Genomic DNA, 17,441 nt, shown 5'->3' with positions numbered 1-17,441 from the left:
TAAGCAATGGCTTTTTTCTGGCCACTCTCCCATAAAGGCCAGCTCTGTGGAGTGTACAGCTTAAAGTGGTCCTATGGACAGATAATCCAATCTCCGCTGTGGAGTTTTGAAGCTACTTCAGGGTTATCTTCGGTCTCTTTGTTGCCTCTCTTATTAATGCCCTCCTTGCCTGGTCCGTGAGTTTTGGTGGGCAGCCCTCTCTTGGCAGGTTTGTTGTGGTGCCATATTCTTTAAATTTTTTAATAATGGATTTAAAATGGTGCTCCGTGGGATGTTCACATTTTTTTAAATGTTTTTTTTTTATAACCCAACCCTGATCTGTTCTCCACAACATTGTCCCTGACCTGTTTGGAGAGTTCCTTGGTCTTCATAGTGCCACTTCCTTGGTGGTGTTGCATTCTCTGGGGCCTTTCATAACAGGTGTATACACTGATATACACTGAGATCATGTGACAGATAATGTGACACTTAGTTAAATAAAGTCAACCTAAGACCATCTAATTATGTGACTTCTGAAGGTAATTGTTTGCACCAGATCTTATTTAGGGGCTTCATAGCAAAGGGGGTGAATACATATGCACCCACCACTTTTCAATTTTTAATAAAAAAAATAAATAAAATGTAACGTTTTTTTTTTCATTTCACTTCACCAATTTTGACTATTTTGTGTATGTCCATTACATGAAATACAAATAAAAAATCAATTTAAATTACAGGTTGTAATGCAACAAAATTCCAAAATACATTTTGGACACTACAGTTGAAATGGTTAACTTTGTTAAAGCAAGTCTCCTGAACTCTCGTGTATTTTCTGCATTATGCAATGATATGTGCAGCGACCATGTAACGCTTTTACAACATACAGAAGTGCGCTGGTTATCAAGGGGCAAAGTATTGACACATTTTTTTTAAATTGAGAGACGAGCTTAAAGTTGTCTTTACTGACCAATTTCACTTGTCTGACCGCTTGCATGATGACAAGTTTCTCACACGACTGGCCTATCTGGGTGATGTTATTTCTCGCCTGAATTATCCGAATCTAGGATTACAGGGACTCTAAGCAACTACATTCAATGTGCGGGACAAAATTGAGGCTATGAATAAGAAGTTGGAGCTCTTTTCTGTCTGCATTAACAAGGACAACACACAGGTCTTTCAGCCATTTGATTAGCTGTTCAGGAGTCTTATGGCATGTGGGTAGAAGCTATTTAGGAGCCTTTTGGACCTAGACTTGGCACTCCGGTAACGCTTGCCGTGTGGTAGCAGAGAGAACAGTCTACGACTAGGGTAGCTGGAGTCTGACAATTTTTAGGGCCTTCCTCTGACACTGCCTGATATAGAGGTCCTGGATGGCAGGAAGCTTGGCCCAGGTGATGTACTGGGCCGTACGCACTACCCTCTGTAGTGCCTTGCGGTTGGAGGCTGAGCAGTTGCCATACCAGGCAGTGATGCAACCCGTCAGGATGCTCTCGATGGTGCAGCTGTAAAATCTTTTGAGGATCTGAGGACCCATGCAAAATCTTTTCAATCTCCTGAGGGGAAATAGGTTTTGTCGTGCCTTCTTCACAACTGTCTTGGTGTGGTTGGACCATGTTAGTTTGTTGGTGAAGTGAACGCCAAGGAACTTAATGCTCTCAACCTGCTCCACTACAGCCCTGTCGATGAGAATGTGGGCGTGCTCGGTCCTCCTTTTCCTGTAGTCCACAATCATCTCCTTTGTCTTGATCACATTGAGGGAGAGGTTGTTGTCCTTGCACCACACGGTCAGGTCTCTGACCTCCTCCCTATAGGCTGTCCCATCGTTGTCAGTGATCAGGCCTACCACTGTTGTGTCATCAGCAAACTTAATGATGGTGTTGAAGTCGTCCCTGGCAGTGCAGTCATGAGTGAGCAGAGGGTACATTAGGGGACTGAGCATGCACCCGAGGGGCCCCCGTGTTGAGGATCAGCGTGGCAGATGTGTCGTTAACTACCCTTACCACCCGGGGGCGGCCGTCAGGAAGTCCAGGATCCAGTTGCAAAGAGAGGTGTTTTGTCCCAGGGCCCTTAGCTTAGTGATGAGCTTTGAGGGCACTATGGTGGTGAACGCTGAGCTGTAGTCAATGAATAGCATTCTCACATAGGTGTTCCTTTTGTCCAGGTGGGAAAGGGCAGTGTGGAGTGCAATAGAGATTGCATCATCTGTGGATCTGTTTGTGCGGTATGTAAATTGGAGTGGGTCTGGGGTTTCTGGGATAATGGTGTTGATGTGAGCCATGACCAGCCTTTCAAAGCATTTCGTAGCTATCGACGTGAGTGCTACGGGTTGGTAGTCATTTAGGCAGGTTACCTTAGTGGTCTTGGGCACAGGGACTATGGTGGTCTGCTTGAAACATGTTGGCATGACAGACAGACTGGAAGAGGTTGAAATGTCAGTGAAGACACTTGCCAGTTGGTCAGTGCATGCTCGGAGTACACGCACTGGTAATCCGTCTGGCCCTGCGGCCTTGTGAATGTTGACCTGTTTAAATGTCTAACTCAAATCGGCTGCGGAGAGCGTGATCACACAGTCGTCCGGAACAGCTGATGCTCTCATGCATGTTTCAGTGTTACTTACCTCGAAGCGAGCATAGAAGTTATTTAGCTCCTCTGGTAGGCTTGTGTCACTGGACTGCTCTCGGCTGTGCTTCCCTTTGTAGTCTGTAATAGTTTGCAAGCCCTGCCACATCCGAAGAGCATCAGAGCCGGTGTAGTACGATCCAATCTTAGTCCTGTATTGACGCTTTTCCTGTTTGATGGTTCGTCGGAGGTGATGGTTCGTCGGAGGCTTTTTGAAAGCGGCAGCTCTACACACTTTAGCTCAGTGCAAATGTTGCCTGTAATCTATGGCTTCTGGTTGGGGTATGTACGTACACTTTTTGATTTCTGGATAGGGCTGTGCTCAGAGTTTCTTGCCTTGGCAAATCACGCTGTTAAGACACTGCTGCCCTTTGCAACCACGTACCTATGTGATTGTGGATTCTCGGCCCTCACTAGCATGAAAACTAAATACAGGCACAGACTGTCTGTGGGAAATGATTTAAGACTGAGACTCTCTCCAATCCAACCCAACATTGCAGAGTTATGTGCATCCCTTCAAGCACACCCTTCTCATTAACATGTGGTGAGTTATTCACAATTGTGGATTTATATGTAAGAAGGCTAAATAAAGAGCAAAATTATTGATTATTATTATATTATTATTTGTGCCCTGGTCCTTTAAGAACTCTTTGTCACTTCCCACGAGCTGGGTTGTGACAAACTCACACTCATTCACATGTTTAATAAATGTAACGTATAGTGTTTTTGTGGCAGGCTTACAATGATGGCAAAGAACAACATTTGTGAGTGCGCTGAACCTGGTGCTAGAGGGGGTATGCAGCTGGAGGTTGCATGTTTGAAGGGTAAGGGACGATAAAAAGTTTGGGAACCACTGATCTAGATGATTCCAATCAGAACCCAACATCGAACTGTCTAGGTCTGACATTTTTCAAAAAGTAAAAATACATATACAACAGTTTGAAATACTGGGAAATCATTGGTGCAATTGTAAAAGTAGCCTACGATGTGAGGCTAGCATAGCCTGCGACTTACCTTCAATTTCATTTGGCCTCTTCTGCTTCTCTGACCACTTGTAACCAACTCCAGTTTTTTTTGCTGTAACCAGAAGAACTTGTCAATGACTGGAAATCCAACAAAATGTATCTAAATATTGACTTTTTTTTCATGCCAACGCTAGCTATACATATTACGCAAAAACTTTGAGGGAATACATGCCATTTTCTTTTGCCAGTGGCTTGTGATTGGTGTCCTTACCTGAGTGTCTGAATTCTTTTGGAGGATCACGATGGAGAGACTTCGTCCAATGCTTTGCCTGAACAATGCTCTTCTTCATCAAAATGGCAGCAGGCTCCTGCATTTCCCACTTCCATTTGAAGCGCTTTTCACATAAACCACTTGGTCCAGGCTTCAGCTCCCCTATATCTTGTCGCTTCTCTTCCATAACGGGGGGCTGTTCCTTCGTGTTCTGGCAGTTCACAGGAACATCTTCCTCTTCATCATCAGAATGCTGTGCATCTTCCGGATCTGTGTAAGACCTGTTGAACATGACGTCATTTTCATATTCACAAGGCTTGAAGTAGTGCACGTTTCTCGGATTCAAAGGAAAGCTGATGTTCCGCTTGGGTTTCGGCGGAGCATCGGCGCGTTTTAGAATAGATCGGATGATCCTGGTCTCCGAGCTGGACCTGGGACTGGCCTGTGGACCTTCCACTTCCTTTGGAGGACACCCTGATTGCCTGCGAGTTGGGACAAAGCTGCTCTCCCAATCTGAGAACACCTGCTGCCTCGCAGAGACTTTTGCCCCAAAATGTCGGTTGCCATGTTGCGGTGATAGCATGGCCGGATTAGGGCAAGCATGACTACCTGGGCTATAACCATTGGGACTGGAAGGCTTGATAAAAGGTTTGGGTTTGTGTGCCACTTTTGCAGGTTTGTTCAGCGTTTGTGATTCAGGTGAAGCACTGGGAGATGTCTCTTTCCTGTTCTCTCTCTCACGCCAGTCCTTTGAAACCTCTGGAGTCCTCGGAAGCTTCGGAATCCTTGGCAGCTTTGGCTTGGGGGGCAGTGAGTCGTTCTCACACTCACTTTTTGACAACCTTCCTTTCTCATTCTTTTTCAACACCTTCGGAATATTTGTCGACATCTGTTGGGATGTCAAGTCACTCTCTGCCTTACGTTTTAGTTTCTTGGATGAGTCAGGATTCTTAGAGACCATTATCCCTAAACCCCCAGGCTCTCCTCTATCCGCCACCCTCTTCTGCCTTGGTGGAGAACCTTCCTCTCTCCTCTGGCTTGGTGGGGAACCTTCCTCTCTCGTTCGGCTTTGTGGAGAATCTTCCTCTCTCTTCTGGCTTGGTGGAGAACCTTTCCTGACAAGATTTTTTGGTAAAGATAGCTTTTTCAATCGGACTTTTTGGCGTTGAATTTTTTGCTTGTGTTTGATGCCGTTCCTCTGCCTCCCATTGACAACAGGAGACACTGACTTTGCAGGGGAGCGGTGTTTGCTAATTTTGTTCTGGGCTTTAGTCTTTGGCATTCTGGGGACTTCAGTATGTTTTGAGGGTGAGGTGTTTATGGAAGGCTTTTTGGGGATGTTTATGGAGAGTTTGAGAGGAACGGTGGTAGTTGAGGATCCCTGCACATGGAGGGTTTTCACCCCAGGGCACAGGAGTGAGTTTCCACTGCCCCTCTCTCTGTCCACCAACTGACACTGTAACTCTTTGGAGTCAGAGTTCCTGCCTTCAGTTTCAGTTGAATTTCTCCTCTTCTGTGACGTCTTGTCCCTACTTTGATTGTCCTCTCTCTCTTTCTCAGTGGAATGTCTACTCTTCGGTGGCTTCTTGTCCATGGATTGACAGCCCTCACGCTCTTTCGCAGTTGATGATCCCCTCTTCTTGTCTTTACATCGATTTTCATCACTCTCAGTTGAATGTCTCCTCTTGTGTGAGGCATGTGGCATCATGTCCCTGCATTGATTATCCACAGTTGCCTTCAACCCAGAGCACTTAGCGGTTTGGGATGGTGACCTTCCCCTCTCTGCTTTCCCATGGCTTTTCTTGTGCTTTTGCCTGTCAGATGACGTTGGATGGAGGGTCTTCTCCTTTTTCATTTTGTGTTGTACTTTTTTCTTTGACTTGCAGGTTTTGTATTGGGTGACAAAGTCAGCAACGTTGTCATACTTTTCTACAGGTGAACCACAGTCCTCTATAGGTGAACACCAGTTGTCTTCTATGATGTTAGCTCTTACCTTAGAGGGGTTTTCAACCTTGGGAAGTGGTAATGTACTCGTCCTACAGTCTTGCCATCTTTCCCTATTCTCAGAACCATGACTGACTTTGCTTTGGGTCGTACGTTCTTGGGCTGACTCACATGGTGCTTTGGTATCTGTTTCAGGCTCTGTCATTTTAACACTAGAGGCATGAGCCTCAATTTGAGCATGTTGTTCATTATAGCTCTCCTCTGTCTCCTGATCTGAATCCTCACTTGCATCTGACCAGAAAAAAAAGTCAATGATCGGTATGACGCCTGTACATTGCTGCATTTCACCCTGTGTCTTATTGTCACTGGATTGATTGTCATCACCCTCTTCTTCAGTTGAATGTATCTGCTTCTTGTCCCTGCATTGATTGTCAACAGTCGCCTTCCCCCCAGAGTCCTTAGGGACCTCTGTCTCCTGATCATTTGTATCTGACATGGTAAAGCAGTGAGCGATTGTTATGCATCTTGTACCTTGCTGCAATCCTTTCTCTCTCTGACAACTGGAGCATAGGCCCATTTCAAACCCATTGTCAGTTTCAATAATACAAGGACAGTAGCAGGACTTATCTAAGCTGCCACTTTCTATATTCTCTAGTTGCTTTGTCTGTGTCTTATCTTTGTTTTCAGAGCATGGTTCAGGGGACGCGAGTTGGAGGTCAGAGCCATTCTCGATCTGGCAAAACAGTCTCATGGCATCCTCAGATGTCAGGATGGTCAAATTCATTGGGTAAAGGGGTTCTGTGTCCGAGTCTGTTGTGAGGTCTGTGACCGTTTTGAGATCTGCATCTGGTGCCTCTGTTTCATAAAGCAGTTTCACAGCATCCTCTGGTGTGAGGACGGTCAAAATCATTGGGGAAAGGGTTTCCGTCTCGGAGTCTGCGTTTGTTGGGGGGTCTGCGACCATCGTGAGGTGTGGGTTTATTGGGAGATCTGAGTCTGTTGCTTCTTCTACAACAGGTTGTTGTGCAGGCAATTCCACAGTCTCCATCTTGCTGTGGAAGTTGTCATCCATCTGGACACCCCCAACCACTTTGGAACTCTCCTCTGCTTTATCTGGTATGAACCATAGAGACCAAGCTCTTCCAGAATATTTGTCAATGTCATTCAGCTTCTCGTTGACATTTAACCATGATGACCTGTAACCCACTTGGGAGGAGGTGTCAACATGTGCTGGATTGGGAAACTTCTTGACCACTTCCCCCAGTGATATACCACTGACTGCAAAGAAAACCACTGCCTTCTCATCCTCTGCGGCCCAGGCAGACACATCCTGCATGATTTTCTTATCCGTTTTCTCTTTTAAAGCTTCTACCAGGTTAGAGTTATCCCCGCCCCAATATAACTCCAATATTGCCTCTAGACAACCATCCTTTGCCTCTGTGACTGTTGTCGCACTCTCCAGGTAAGTAACCAGTCTCTGCAGCGCACATAACTTGAACTGAACTTCAGCAATTGTGGACAAATCAAGAGTTCTCTCATAAGCGCCAATAGTGCTACCTTCCACGATTGTCTGGGCACCACCGATGCATACAATATCAGTTGCCTGAGTGTTGGTGTGGACAAATGGTGAAGGTGATCTCTTGTCCATCTGTGTGATGACCTGAAGGACCTCATTGTCCTCTCCTGTAGATGCCATTGAACATGTTGCAGATGCATCTATAGGCTTGTCATACTCCATAAGACTCTCAACTTGAACCGTCTCATTTAGGACAGAGAGAGAACTTGCATCATCTTTAGTTCTTTCCCACAGGTTTTCTGCCTGTTGTTCGTTGATGGACCAGGCCTCTAAAATCTTAAATGGCAGCTCATTGCCTGCATTCTCTGTCTCCATGGGCTCTGGGGACTGCTGTGGACCCATTGGAGGGACAATAGCCACGGGGGGCGGAGGAGCGGTGGCAACTGCCGCCAGGGTCATGTACCTGGGGGTGGACTTAATCTCCAGCCGTATAGTGGAGTCCTCAGCACTAAACCTCTCAGGGGGCCTCGCCTGGTAGTCTTTGGTGTTTAGATGTAGTTGTGTTTTGCCTGCTTGTAAAACGTCCATCTTCTCTGTGCTGGATTGTTGGGACTGAGAGGGGTCTTGTGTTGAGTTATTCCCATTTACAGGTCCATTTTTAGATCTTAAAACACTCTGGGGCCAGTGCTGTATTTCCTTGAGTGAGATCTTATGTTTATGAGGAGGTTTTTCCTGAGGTGTCTCAGTGAGAGAAGGAGAGGGAGCATGTTGCTGTTCAGGGGTGGTAGAGGTCTGTGTGTGAGAAACCAGAGCAGCATTGCCAGGAAGATGATCTGTTTGTTGAGTTATGGCTTGGGAAGGAACACTAGGTCCTAGTATACCATGGGTGTCTGCATTTGTTACCTGGGCTGCTTTTAAGTCAACAACACCAGATTCTGTACCTCCCGTGGAAGGGAAATCCATAAAAACACACTGCTGTGCAGTCGTAGTAAAGGTCTGCACAAGTGATGTAGAATCTCTCGCAGGACCTGTTGTACGTCCTGATGTTGTAACAGTTGGAGTGATGTTTGCGTTCTGAATGTCTGGAGAACTGTTGGTCGTAGTTTGAAAAGGGTTGACATGCTTAGCCTGGAAGTCCAGCCTGGGAGACCTGCTGGAATGGACCCTAGAACTTCCACTAGAGCCACCCCTAGAACATCCACTAGAGCCACCCCTAGAACGTCCACTAGAGCCACCCTTAGAACGTCCACTAGAGTCACCTCTAGAACGTGCACTAGAGCCACCCCTAGAACGTGCACTAGAGCCACCCCTAGAACGTCCACTAGACCCACCCCTAGAACTTCCCTTTGAGCATTCGGTAGAATGAACCCAGGAATAGGAATTAGAATGTCCCCTTGAATGTTCATTAAAATGTCCTCTAGCATGTCCATTGGAATGGGTGGGATCTAACATCTGCCATTTGCTTTCCAAGTAATGGAGATTGTAATGATTCCCTATCCGACCAACCATATAATCCCGGTCAGCTTTATGGTGATGGGTTATATCCTCATGCCCTCTTTCGATAATGAGTGGGGGCAAAAACTCATAGCTGGGGAAGTGGGGTTCATGCTTAGCCCATGTTTCTGTTATCTCTCCACTGTGGTGTAAGGTTACATTAGGGGTTGCCTGGCCTCTCAAGGGTCCATAGAGATTTGACCAATCCCTTTGGTTCTGACTCGGAGCCATTCTGTGATTGTCCTGATGATACAGAGGCGGCGGCTGGGTCTCTTGTGCCCCATGTCCACGGAAGTCCATTGGAGAGTTTTGTCTATGGGAGTTGTAGTGGGCCCGTATGGCAGCTTCTTTCGCATGGTTCAGCCACTGGCGTTCCCTTTCCTGTTCGGTGAGGTACTGTCTTTCACCAGCAGGGGGAGCACTTCCCCACTGAGCCATACTATGGCGGCTGTATCCATCACCATAGCTCCATTCTCTTGCTCTAGCATTTTCACAGGCGTTATCCATATTGTGTCAGTTCTATCCATCCCAGCACATTGAGTTGGGCTGCATTTCAAGCATATGGGGTACCATCCTCAAAAGTTCAATTGGGATAGGTCAATTCTGGAGGAATAAGGTGGGGAAAAAAGAGAAACTATTGTGAAAACTATGCAATGGTTATCCATCAACCAAGTTATAGATTTTTCTAACATACACTGCAATATGTTTTTGATATGCGACTGCCGGTTCAGACATTATGGGCTGAAAGTTAGAGTGCAGCTCACAATCAACTAACACCCTCAATATAGTACACGCTCATATAGGAGGAGCCTGTGCCCCACAAATAGCAGTCTGGGCAGGAGTAGACTTCCACCTCAGGTCAGGTTGACCCTCCAGAGGAATCAGAGAGGGTGTTGTTTGGTATATAATATCGGCATTGTTGATATCCAAGGCCCTTTCTCAGGATTAAACCAAGGTAGCTTGTCTCAGGCTAATCATTATTATAACGATTGACCACAAAACAACTGTCTCCAGCCTTGAAGTGATGCGGAGACGCAACCTTGAAGTGAATGAATCGCACTGGTTAAACGGTTAACATAACAATGGAGCCTATTCATTCTTAGCTATGTAGACAACTTCCCTAGTCACACCAGGTTTCAAGCTATTGGCCCCTCTCGGGTTTGGACCAGAGTGGTATACTACAATCACAATCAATTAAGCCAGCTAACTTTAATAAGCAGCCAGATACAACTACTGATTTTCTGGTTCATAAAAAGCTCAACTTTGATATGTGTTTCGTTTGTTGAATCTATTAGACCCATTAAAAATGTAGCTTTCTAAAAAATTAAGTTATATCATAATATTTAGGCAAGTTAGCTGAAATACTTACGTTACTAGCTCCTAAGAATGCAGTAAAATGTCAAACAAGTACAAAGTAATTTTTTATTCGAAAATAATGTCGTAATGAATCAAATTAACAACCCAAATAGGACTGTAACAGCAGTCTAAATGTAATCTATATGTATATACACCGGAAGAATTTACACAACATATAATAAGAATTATATTTTAGAGAGAGTTATGGCAAGAATATCTATTTTTGTTGTTGTCGTCATTTAGCAGAGGCTCTTATCCAGAGAGACTTACAAGAGCAATCAGGGTTAAGTGCCTTGCTCAAGGGCACAGACAGATTTTTCATCTAGTTGGCTCGGGGAGTCAAACCAGCGACCTTTCGTTTATTGGCCCAACACTCTTGGCTACCTGCTGCCCCAGTATATAAATAAATATGCAGTGTGTATTGTTGGATTCTAGCTTAAAATAGACTTATTCAGGTTACGATATCTTATTGATAACATGTCTAAGGAAGGTTGGGGTCAATGAAGGGGGTAATAGGAACGTGGTGTATGGAAAGTTAAATGAGTGAGACAAGTGGAGTGCAGAAAGTTTACATTCTGTCAAAAATGTTATGATTGAATATCAAGGCTCCTAAGGAGAGAGGCAAAGCAAAATAATCTGTTTTTAGTCACTGATAATGGTAGGACAGGGAGGAGCGAGGAATTCAGCCCGAGGTCAAGTAAACTGATGAAGTGAGAAAAAAAACGGTCCTATCCCACACACATATCCTTCCACGCCAACAAAGGTTATAGCATCCGGCAGGGCCATGACTACACCAGTGAGAAGAACCAGTCAAGTTCCTGACTAGCAACAGAGATTTATTGGCTGTCTAGATGTGCAAGGAGTTGACTCCGCCTAGTAGGAGGTTATAAATATTTGTGCTCTCTTTTGCAGCTGTTTGACCCAGTGGGTGATTAAACTTGGTTTGCACTTTTTCTAGTGGTCCGTTTGAGTTTTTACTCTGTTTGTTCAGAACCTTTTAAATGTGTATGTATGTATGTATGTATGTATGTATGTATGTATGTATGTATGTATGTATGTATGTATGTATGTATGTATGTATATATATATATATATAATTTATTTTTAAAATTATTTTATGTAACCTATATTAAACTAGGCAAGTCAGTTAAGTACAAATTCTAATTTACAATGATGGCCTACACCGGCCACACCCGGACGACGCTGGGCCAATAGTGCGCCGCCATATGGGACTCCCTATCACGGCTGGTGGTGATACAGCCTGGATTCGAATCAGGGACTGTAGTGATGCCTCTTGCACTGAGATGCAGTGCCTTAGACTGCTGCGTCCATGTGTTAACTATTTAACTGTACTAGAATGCTTGAAAGGCTGCTATTTTTTATATCGGTTATTGAATTGTTTTTTTGGCCGAGGAAAATATTGGATATTGGTATCGGCCAAAAATATCATATAAAATCTAAATTTGATTTGTCACATGCGCCGAATACAACAAGTGTAGACTTTACCGTGAAATGCTTACTTATACAAGCCCTTAACCAACAGTGAAGTTCAAGAAGAAGAAAATATATACCAAGTAGACTAAAATAAAATGTAATTTTAAAAAGTAACACAATAAGAATAACGAGGCTATATACAGGGGGCACTGGCCAGGGGCGAAAATCTGATATCCACTTTGGAGGGGACAATTACATGAAATGTTCTCAAGAGCAATTCCTGAGGGGGACACCAAAAGTAGTGCTGTAACACATAGCCTACATTGTAATATGGTAAATGTATATTGAGGAACCAAAGAAATAAGGTGTTTGCCGTACTCCTAACTACCGGTACCCAAAACTACACAACTAATCACAACAGCAATACCATTGCCTTTAACAAATCTTAGTTCAGTCACCAGTTTAAGTTGAGAGTGGGGGTATCCATGGCATTTTCCAATTATGTTCCTATTTTACAAGTCAAAAAAATTGAGAACCTTTCATAATGTTGCCAAACAAAGACTCAACAAACTTACCTGAGACTCCCTGTCTCTACCAGTCTGTCCCTGCATATCTGTCCCCAACTCTGCTGTCTGTGTGCCATCTGTTGCCTGCTCTGCCTAACGACATCATTGTGAAACATTTCCATTAGAATTTCATTTCTTTCTTATGAACATTTTATCAACTAGTCTTTGAGATATTAGGCTACTAGGGTTCTTACTATGCGTTTTGGTGTATTGAAAAATACTCTGATGTCCGTCTTTTATTTTTCTGCCATTTTTCTACCTGGCTGGCTGGCTGGCTGGCTACACACACAGTGTGTAGGTTATTTACAGTAGGAGATGGGCTTCTATCATCTTCAATCATTCTATTTGGGCTTCGATCTAAAAGGTAGCTAGCAAATGTGAAACGGATTAAAATGACAAGAGTTGACAGCTGTATGAGTTCACCATTTACACAACATATGCTGCAACCTTTTGTAATTTTAATAGTTTGTTTCATATTGGCTGGCTTCCAACAATAGCTGAATTTGCAAAGCTAGCGAGCACCAATTCAGTTTCAGTGGTGTTTGCTATAATCTTTGCTACCCAGGTTAAATAAAGGTGAAATAAAATAAATAAATAAAAGTTCCCTTGCGACAATTTAGCTTTTGCAACGAGACCATTAAATATATTTAAGACAATGGTAGAAGAGAGTGTAGTTCTGTTCAGTTTGGACTTCAGTTTATCGCTAACCTTATCACAGGGACTTTGAAGCACTAACTTACATCATCTGCATGCTGATTCCATCTTTGACGACGCCACATAAATGGAATAGGTACTAGCTAGCTTAATAGTTAATATTTGCATGCTAGCTCTGCATATTCAGCTAGTGTGTGTGTGCGCGATTGACTGGATGAACCTCACGGCAGTTACGTGCAAACTAAGGAACTGGCAGTGGATCAAACCATTGTGAGGCAAAGGGCGGGGGGGTCGCAATGTTTTTAAACTTAAAAACGCGCTATTAAGTGTCTATAATCAGCACAATTGCTTTCATTGCGTATTATTAATATTATTTAAATTACATAGTTATGTTTCAGTGATATATTGGGGGGGACAAATCATATTTTTCCCAGGATGGGGGGGTCGTGTCCCCCCCGGGATTTCCGCCCCTGGCACTGGCACCGAGTCAGTGTGCAAGGGTACAGGCTAGTTTAGGTAATCTGTACATGTAGGTGGGGGCTAAGTGACTATGCATAGGTAACAAACAAACAGCGAGTAGCAGCAGTGTACAGGGTGGGGGGGGGGGGGGGGTCAATGTAAACAGTCTAGAAGTTGGGTGACTGGAGTCTCTGACAATATTGGTGCATCACTAATAATAATAATGTCCCTCTCACTTCTAAAAACCAAAGTTGCGCCCCTGGATATATGTATACTATGGGCTAAGAAAGTAATACTAAATGTAAGCTGTTAGTAGCCCATGTGCCTCACTCTAATAATTTGGTCCTTTTATCCCTCGTAGCTTAGCCCACTGTTATGACTTGGTGGTGAAATGTCTTCATCGAATATTGTAAGAGCTTTTATTGTCTGCTTATATGCTCCCTTTATTTATCCTATGGTTCTGACTTGGTGTACAGGGGAAATACTGTAACAGGGGGAATACTGTAACAACGGCCCATGATCTGAATTGCTGTACATTTCAAAAGTGCTGAACAAATATTTATATTGACTGTCTTAGCTCGCTCATCAATTTCTTAATAAAATGTATGGATGGCCTCTTATCTGCTCATTGTTCCATAGTTTGTACATCTCAATTGTCAGTAGAAACCAAGAAACCACATTTGTTTAAGCAAGTCAGCCATATCAGGCAGTAAATGAGGCTGAATACACTTTCGCTGTCAGACAAGGCTCAGTGGTAAGCAGTGGTTATATCAGTTGTAGCAGTGGTAAGGATTCATTCCATGTTGCTGAGAAGAAAGCTCTGCTGTTGGGACAGGTTTATGTAGGCCCTAACAGTTCCTGGGCATCGTTTGTCACCGTTATGGTGCAATTAATGTATTGTTAAGTGCTGTGTCTTTGATGTCATGCATAAAAAAATAAAACTTGTTTGCCCCACCAACATTTACATGCTAAAATCGCCACTGACTATATAGCCTCAAAACGTGGTTAAAACTATAATTTTGATATCATGGATGGTCAGTCCTTGCATCCACAGCGATGTATATGAATTTTAGAGTAGTTACATTTATCCAGCCCCATCCCTCAGCTTTTTACAGAAACAATGGCAGTGATTCACTTCGTTATTGTTTCCTCTGCTGATTGCCGCTTTATGATGTGTTACAAAGTGACGAACAAACATATTATAACGGTCCCCCATGTATTTACTTGGATAACTCCTGGATTATGAATATCCATGCGTAAATCCGATGCTTTTTTTGGGGCACAAATATGAACTACTGTTCAACATAGATAGCATTGTTGTTCATGTCAACCATTGGATTTTCCTTGCATACTTACAGAAAGTCTGCCCCGCTCCTCTCTCTTTCACATACGGCAGATCAGCTGAAAACATGGATATCGCCAACCGAGATCTAGCAATCAACAACTGGCACTCTTCTTCTGTGTGGTTTATCAGCATCCAACGTTCTAGTGCATTACTGTAAAAAACACTCCTCTCTTCTGTTAGAACTTCTTCAAATGTATCTGTGGGAGCGCGCTTGGCTGGAACCAGTAGATTCAAGTTCCACGCCCCCAGAGTTTTCTCATTCAACTGATTGTCAGTTCTCTCTATTTTAATGAAGCAAATGACAAAAAACATGACACCAATAATACAAGACAAATTAATCTACAGAAATACGTTATAATTTCTCTGCGGTTTTAGGTTTTTGCTATAATTTTTTATTTTTTTATTTTTATTCCTGCTATAAATTGACCGTTGATCAAGCTCAAAAAAATAACCAGTTTTATTACTGAACTAATGCTTAGTGACATGGAAGAAATTACTATAGATCTGCTGCTATTTAGAAAGCATATTCAATGGTTAAATTCCATTCATTGCCAAAAGATGCTGTAATAGAATGACACAGCATTGAAATTGTCATGCATGTCAATTGTGTTAGACAACTGTACGATGAGCATTAAAGATGTTATCCAAGTAGAAAGAGACAAATCAGGATTTCAGAAAGGGGAGTATGAAAAGTGTCAATCCCACATGTATGTCTAATAGATAAGCTTGGCAAGAAAACTCTACAGAAACGACAATACTGAGCGGTCTAAGGCACTGCATCTCAGTGCTTGAGGCGTCACTACAGATACCCTGGTTCAAATCCAGGCTGTATCACAACCGGTCGTGAATGAGAGTCCCATCGGGCGGCGCACAATTGGCCCAGCATCGTCCGGGTTTGGCCGGTGTAGGCCGTCATTGTAAATAAGAATTTGTTCTTAACTGACTTGCCTAGTTAAATCTCAAATCTTGCCTATATAAGGTCAAATGTATGTCTAAGAAAGTCCAGAAAAGGTCTCCCCTGCGCAGGTCACTATTGAATAAACCCTGGGTGAATGCTTAACAGTTTTTAACTACAGGAGCTGATTTTTGTACAACACTGTAACCCATCAATCACCATACTAATGATTGGGGTATGATTATGAACGCCTCTTCACACAAATTACTAGTAATACACCACTCTGCCAGTTCATTTAACATTTACATGAGGTTTAATACCGATCAAAACATTTACAAAATAAACCAGTGTTCCTTGGAAGTGTAGTGGAATATTGACTCAGAAATATAACACTCTTACTGGAACTTGGGAATTCAAATGAGACTTTAATACAAAGTAGCACAGCCGTGCGGATCCACGGAACAACCAACTTTCTAAGCACGGAGCTCTGCCTTTATAGCTTCGCAGCCTCCCATACAGCAAAAGGGTACAGCCCCATATGTAAATGAAATGACTCCCCTTGTCCTTTCGCCACCATTATCTTTCAGTCTGAGTTCTTGCTTGTTCACGCCCAGTAACACCCACATCTGCTTTGGGGTATATTAAAATGGTGGCGGGACCCCTTATGTAATACAAAAAATAATACATTTGATTGTATATGCATGTTTCACTTTTTGGTTATTCTGCCATCATCCCGTCCCCATGTTCCCTGACATCAGTATGTCAGATGCATGTGCATTAGCCAATGTAACCATATACATTGGCTAATGGGATCTTTAACCTGAGCTTTCCCCAGAACCAGCTAATGCACTTGGTGACATCATTTTTATCTTAGTCAATCGATTTTTTTCTCCCACAGAAGTTGGAGTATCTAGAGAGAAACCACAGAGCAGAACAGTGCAAGGCCCTTAGTGCGGTGGTCAATCTCCTCCATTGTTTTGTACTGGAGCGGCAAAAACTTGCCTTTCCTCTTGCTCTCCTTCTAGATCACCTTCCCAACCTTTAGCTTGTTCCCACTCCCTTTACCAACCCTACTCTGGGTGGGGTGTGTGTGTGTGTGTGTGTGTGTGTGTGTGTGTGTGTGTGTGTGTGTGTGTGTGTGTGTGTTCACACATTTTTGCATATCCAGCGTATCAGTCGAGATAAGGCTGTCGAATATACAGCCTGTGACCCAGATCCGTCCCGTGAGGTTTGAATAATGTAAAAATACAAATATTTGGAGAAAACCTCATTTGACATTTAATATGACTGAAGCCAAATCCAAACTGTGTAGAAATGATAATGAACCTACATTTACAGTCTCTTCACTCTTTCCAGTTTGCTAACAGTCATCAAAACAAAATCTAGACAGTCAGGGAGCATTGAAAACTCCAAAAGTGATTTAAAAACAATTTCTTTGCTAATTTTGATGAAGAGGAAATATAATAAATTTGAAGTGCGATCCTCTGGACCTCAGTAGGGATCGAATGCAGCCCACATGTCACGTCCTGACCAGTAAAGGGGCTGTTTGTTATTGTAGTTTGGTCAGGGCGTGGCAGGGGGTGTTTGTTTAGGGAGTTTCGGGGTTGTTTGGGTTATGTGCTATGTTAGTGTATTTCTATGTTATTTCTAGTTGGTCTATTTCTATGTGGTGTTTATTGGGTTGACCTTCAATTGGAGGCAGCTGCTTCTCGTTGCCTTTGATTGAAGGTCCTATTTATAGGGGTGTTTGTTCTATGGGAGTTTGTGGGTAGTTATTTCCTGGTTTAGTGTTTGTTGCACCTGACGGGACTGTTTGGAGTCGTTTGTTTTGTATACGTGTTTATTTTGTTTTCCTTCTTCAAATAAAAAAGATGAGTATACATTTTCCCGCTGCGTTTTGGTCCACTCCTTACGACAGTCGTGACAGAACTACCCACCACAAAC

At 43.3% G+C, this 17,441-nt stretch overlaps 1 protein-coding gene across 6 annotated transcripts in view; it reads right to left on the bottom strand.

Annotated features, from left to right (window-relative positions):
* Nucleotides 1-14,811, bottom strand: part of LOC106576161 (DENN domain-containing protein 5B) — a 108,320-nt gene extending 93,509 nt beyond the window's left edge. For 4 of the 6 annotated variants that reach the window (XR_001321901.3, XM_082963867.1, XM_014153113.3 and 1 more), the window contains exons 1-3: nucleotides 14,614-14,811; nucleotides 3,835-9,391; nucleotides 3,613-3,675 (exon numbers count right to left, since the gene is read on the bottom strand). Coding sequence is in view for 4 of the 6 variants with exons in the window: in XM_082963867.1 (XP_082819993.1) it covers nucleotides 3,613-3,675; nucleotides 3,835-9,295 (5,524 nt within the window). In the remaining 2 variants the exon portion in view is untranslated. Of the gene's footprint in view, nucleotides 1-3,612; nucleotides 3,676-3,834; nucleotides 9,392-12,153; nucleotides 12,232-14,613 lie in introns of those variants that run through there. The other 2 variants (XM_082963869.1, XM_082963868.1) reach the window with 2 other exon arrangements.
* Between the last annotated feature and the right edge of the window lie 2,630 nt (nucleotides 14,812-17,441).

The sequence above is a fragment of the Salmo salar genome, chromosome 17 (assembly GCF_965601325.2).
Source record: "Salmo salar chromosome 17, fSalSal1, whole genome shotgun sequence".
Lineage (NCBI taxonomy): Eukaryota > Metazoa > Chordata > Actinopteri > Salmoniformes > Salmonidae > Salmo > Salmo salar.
The sequence above is the reverse complement of the archived record's forward strand: the minus strand, read 5'-3'. Positions and strand labels throughout refer to the sequence as shown.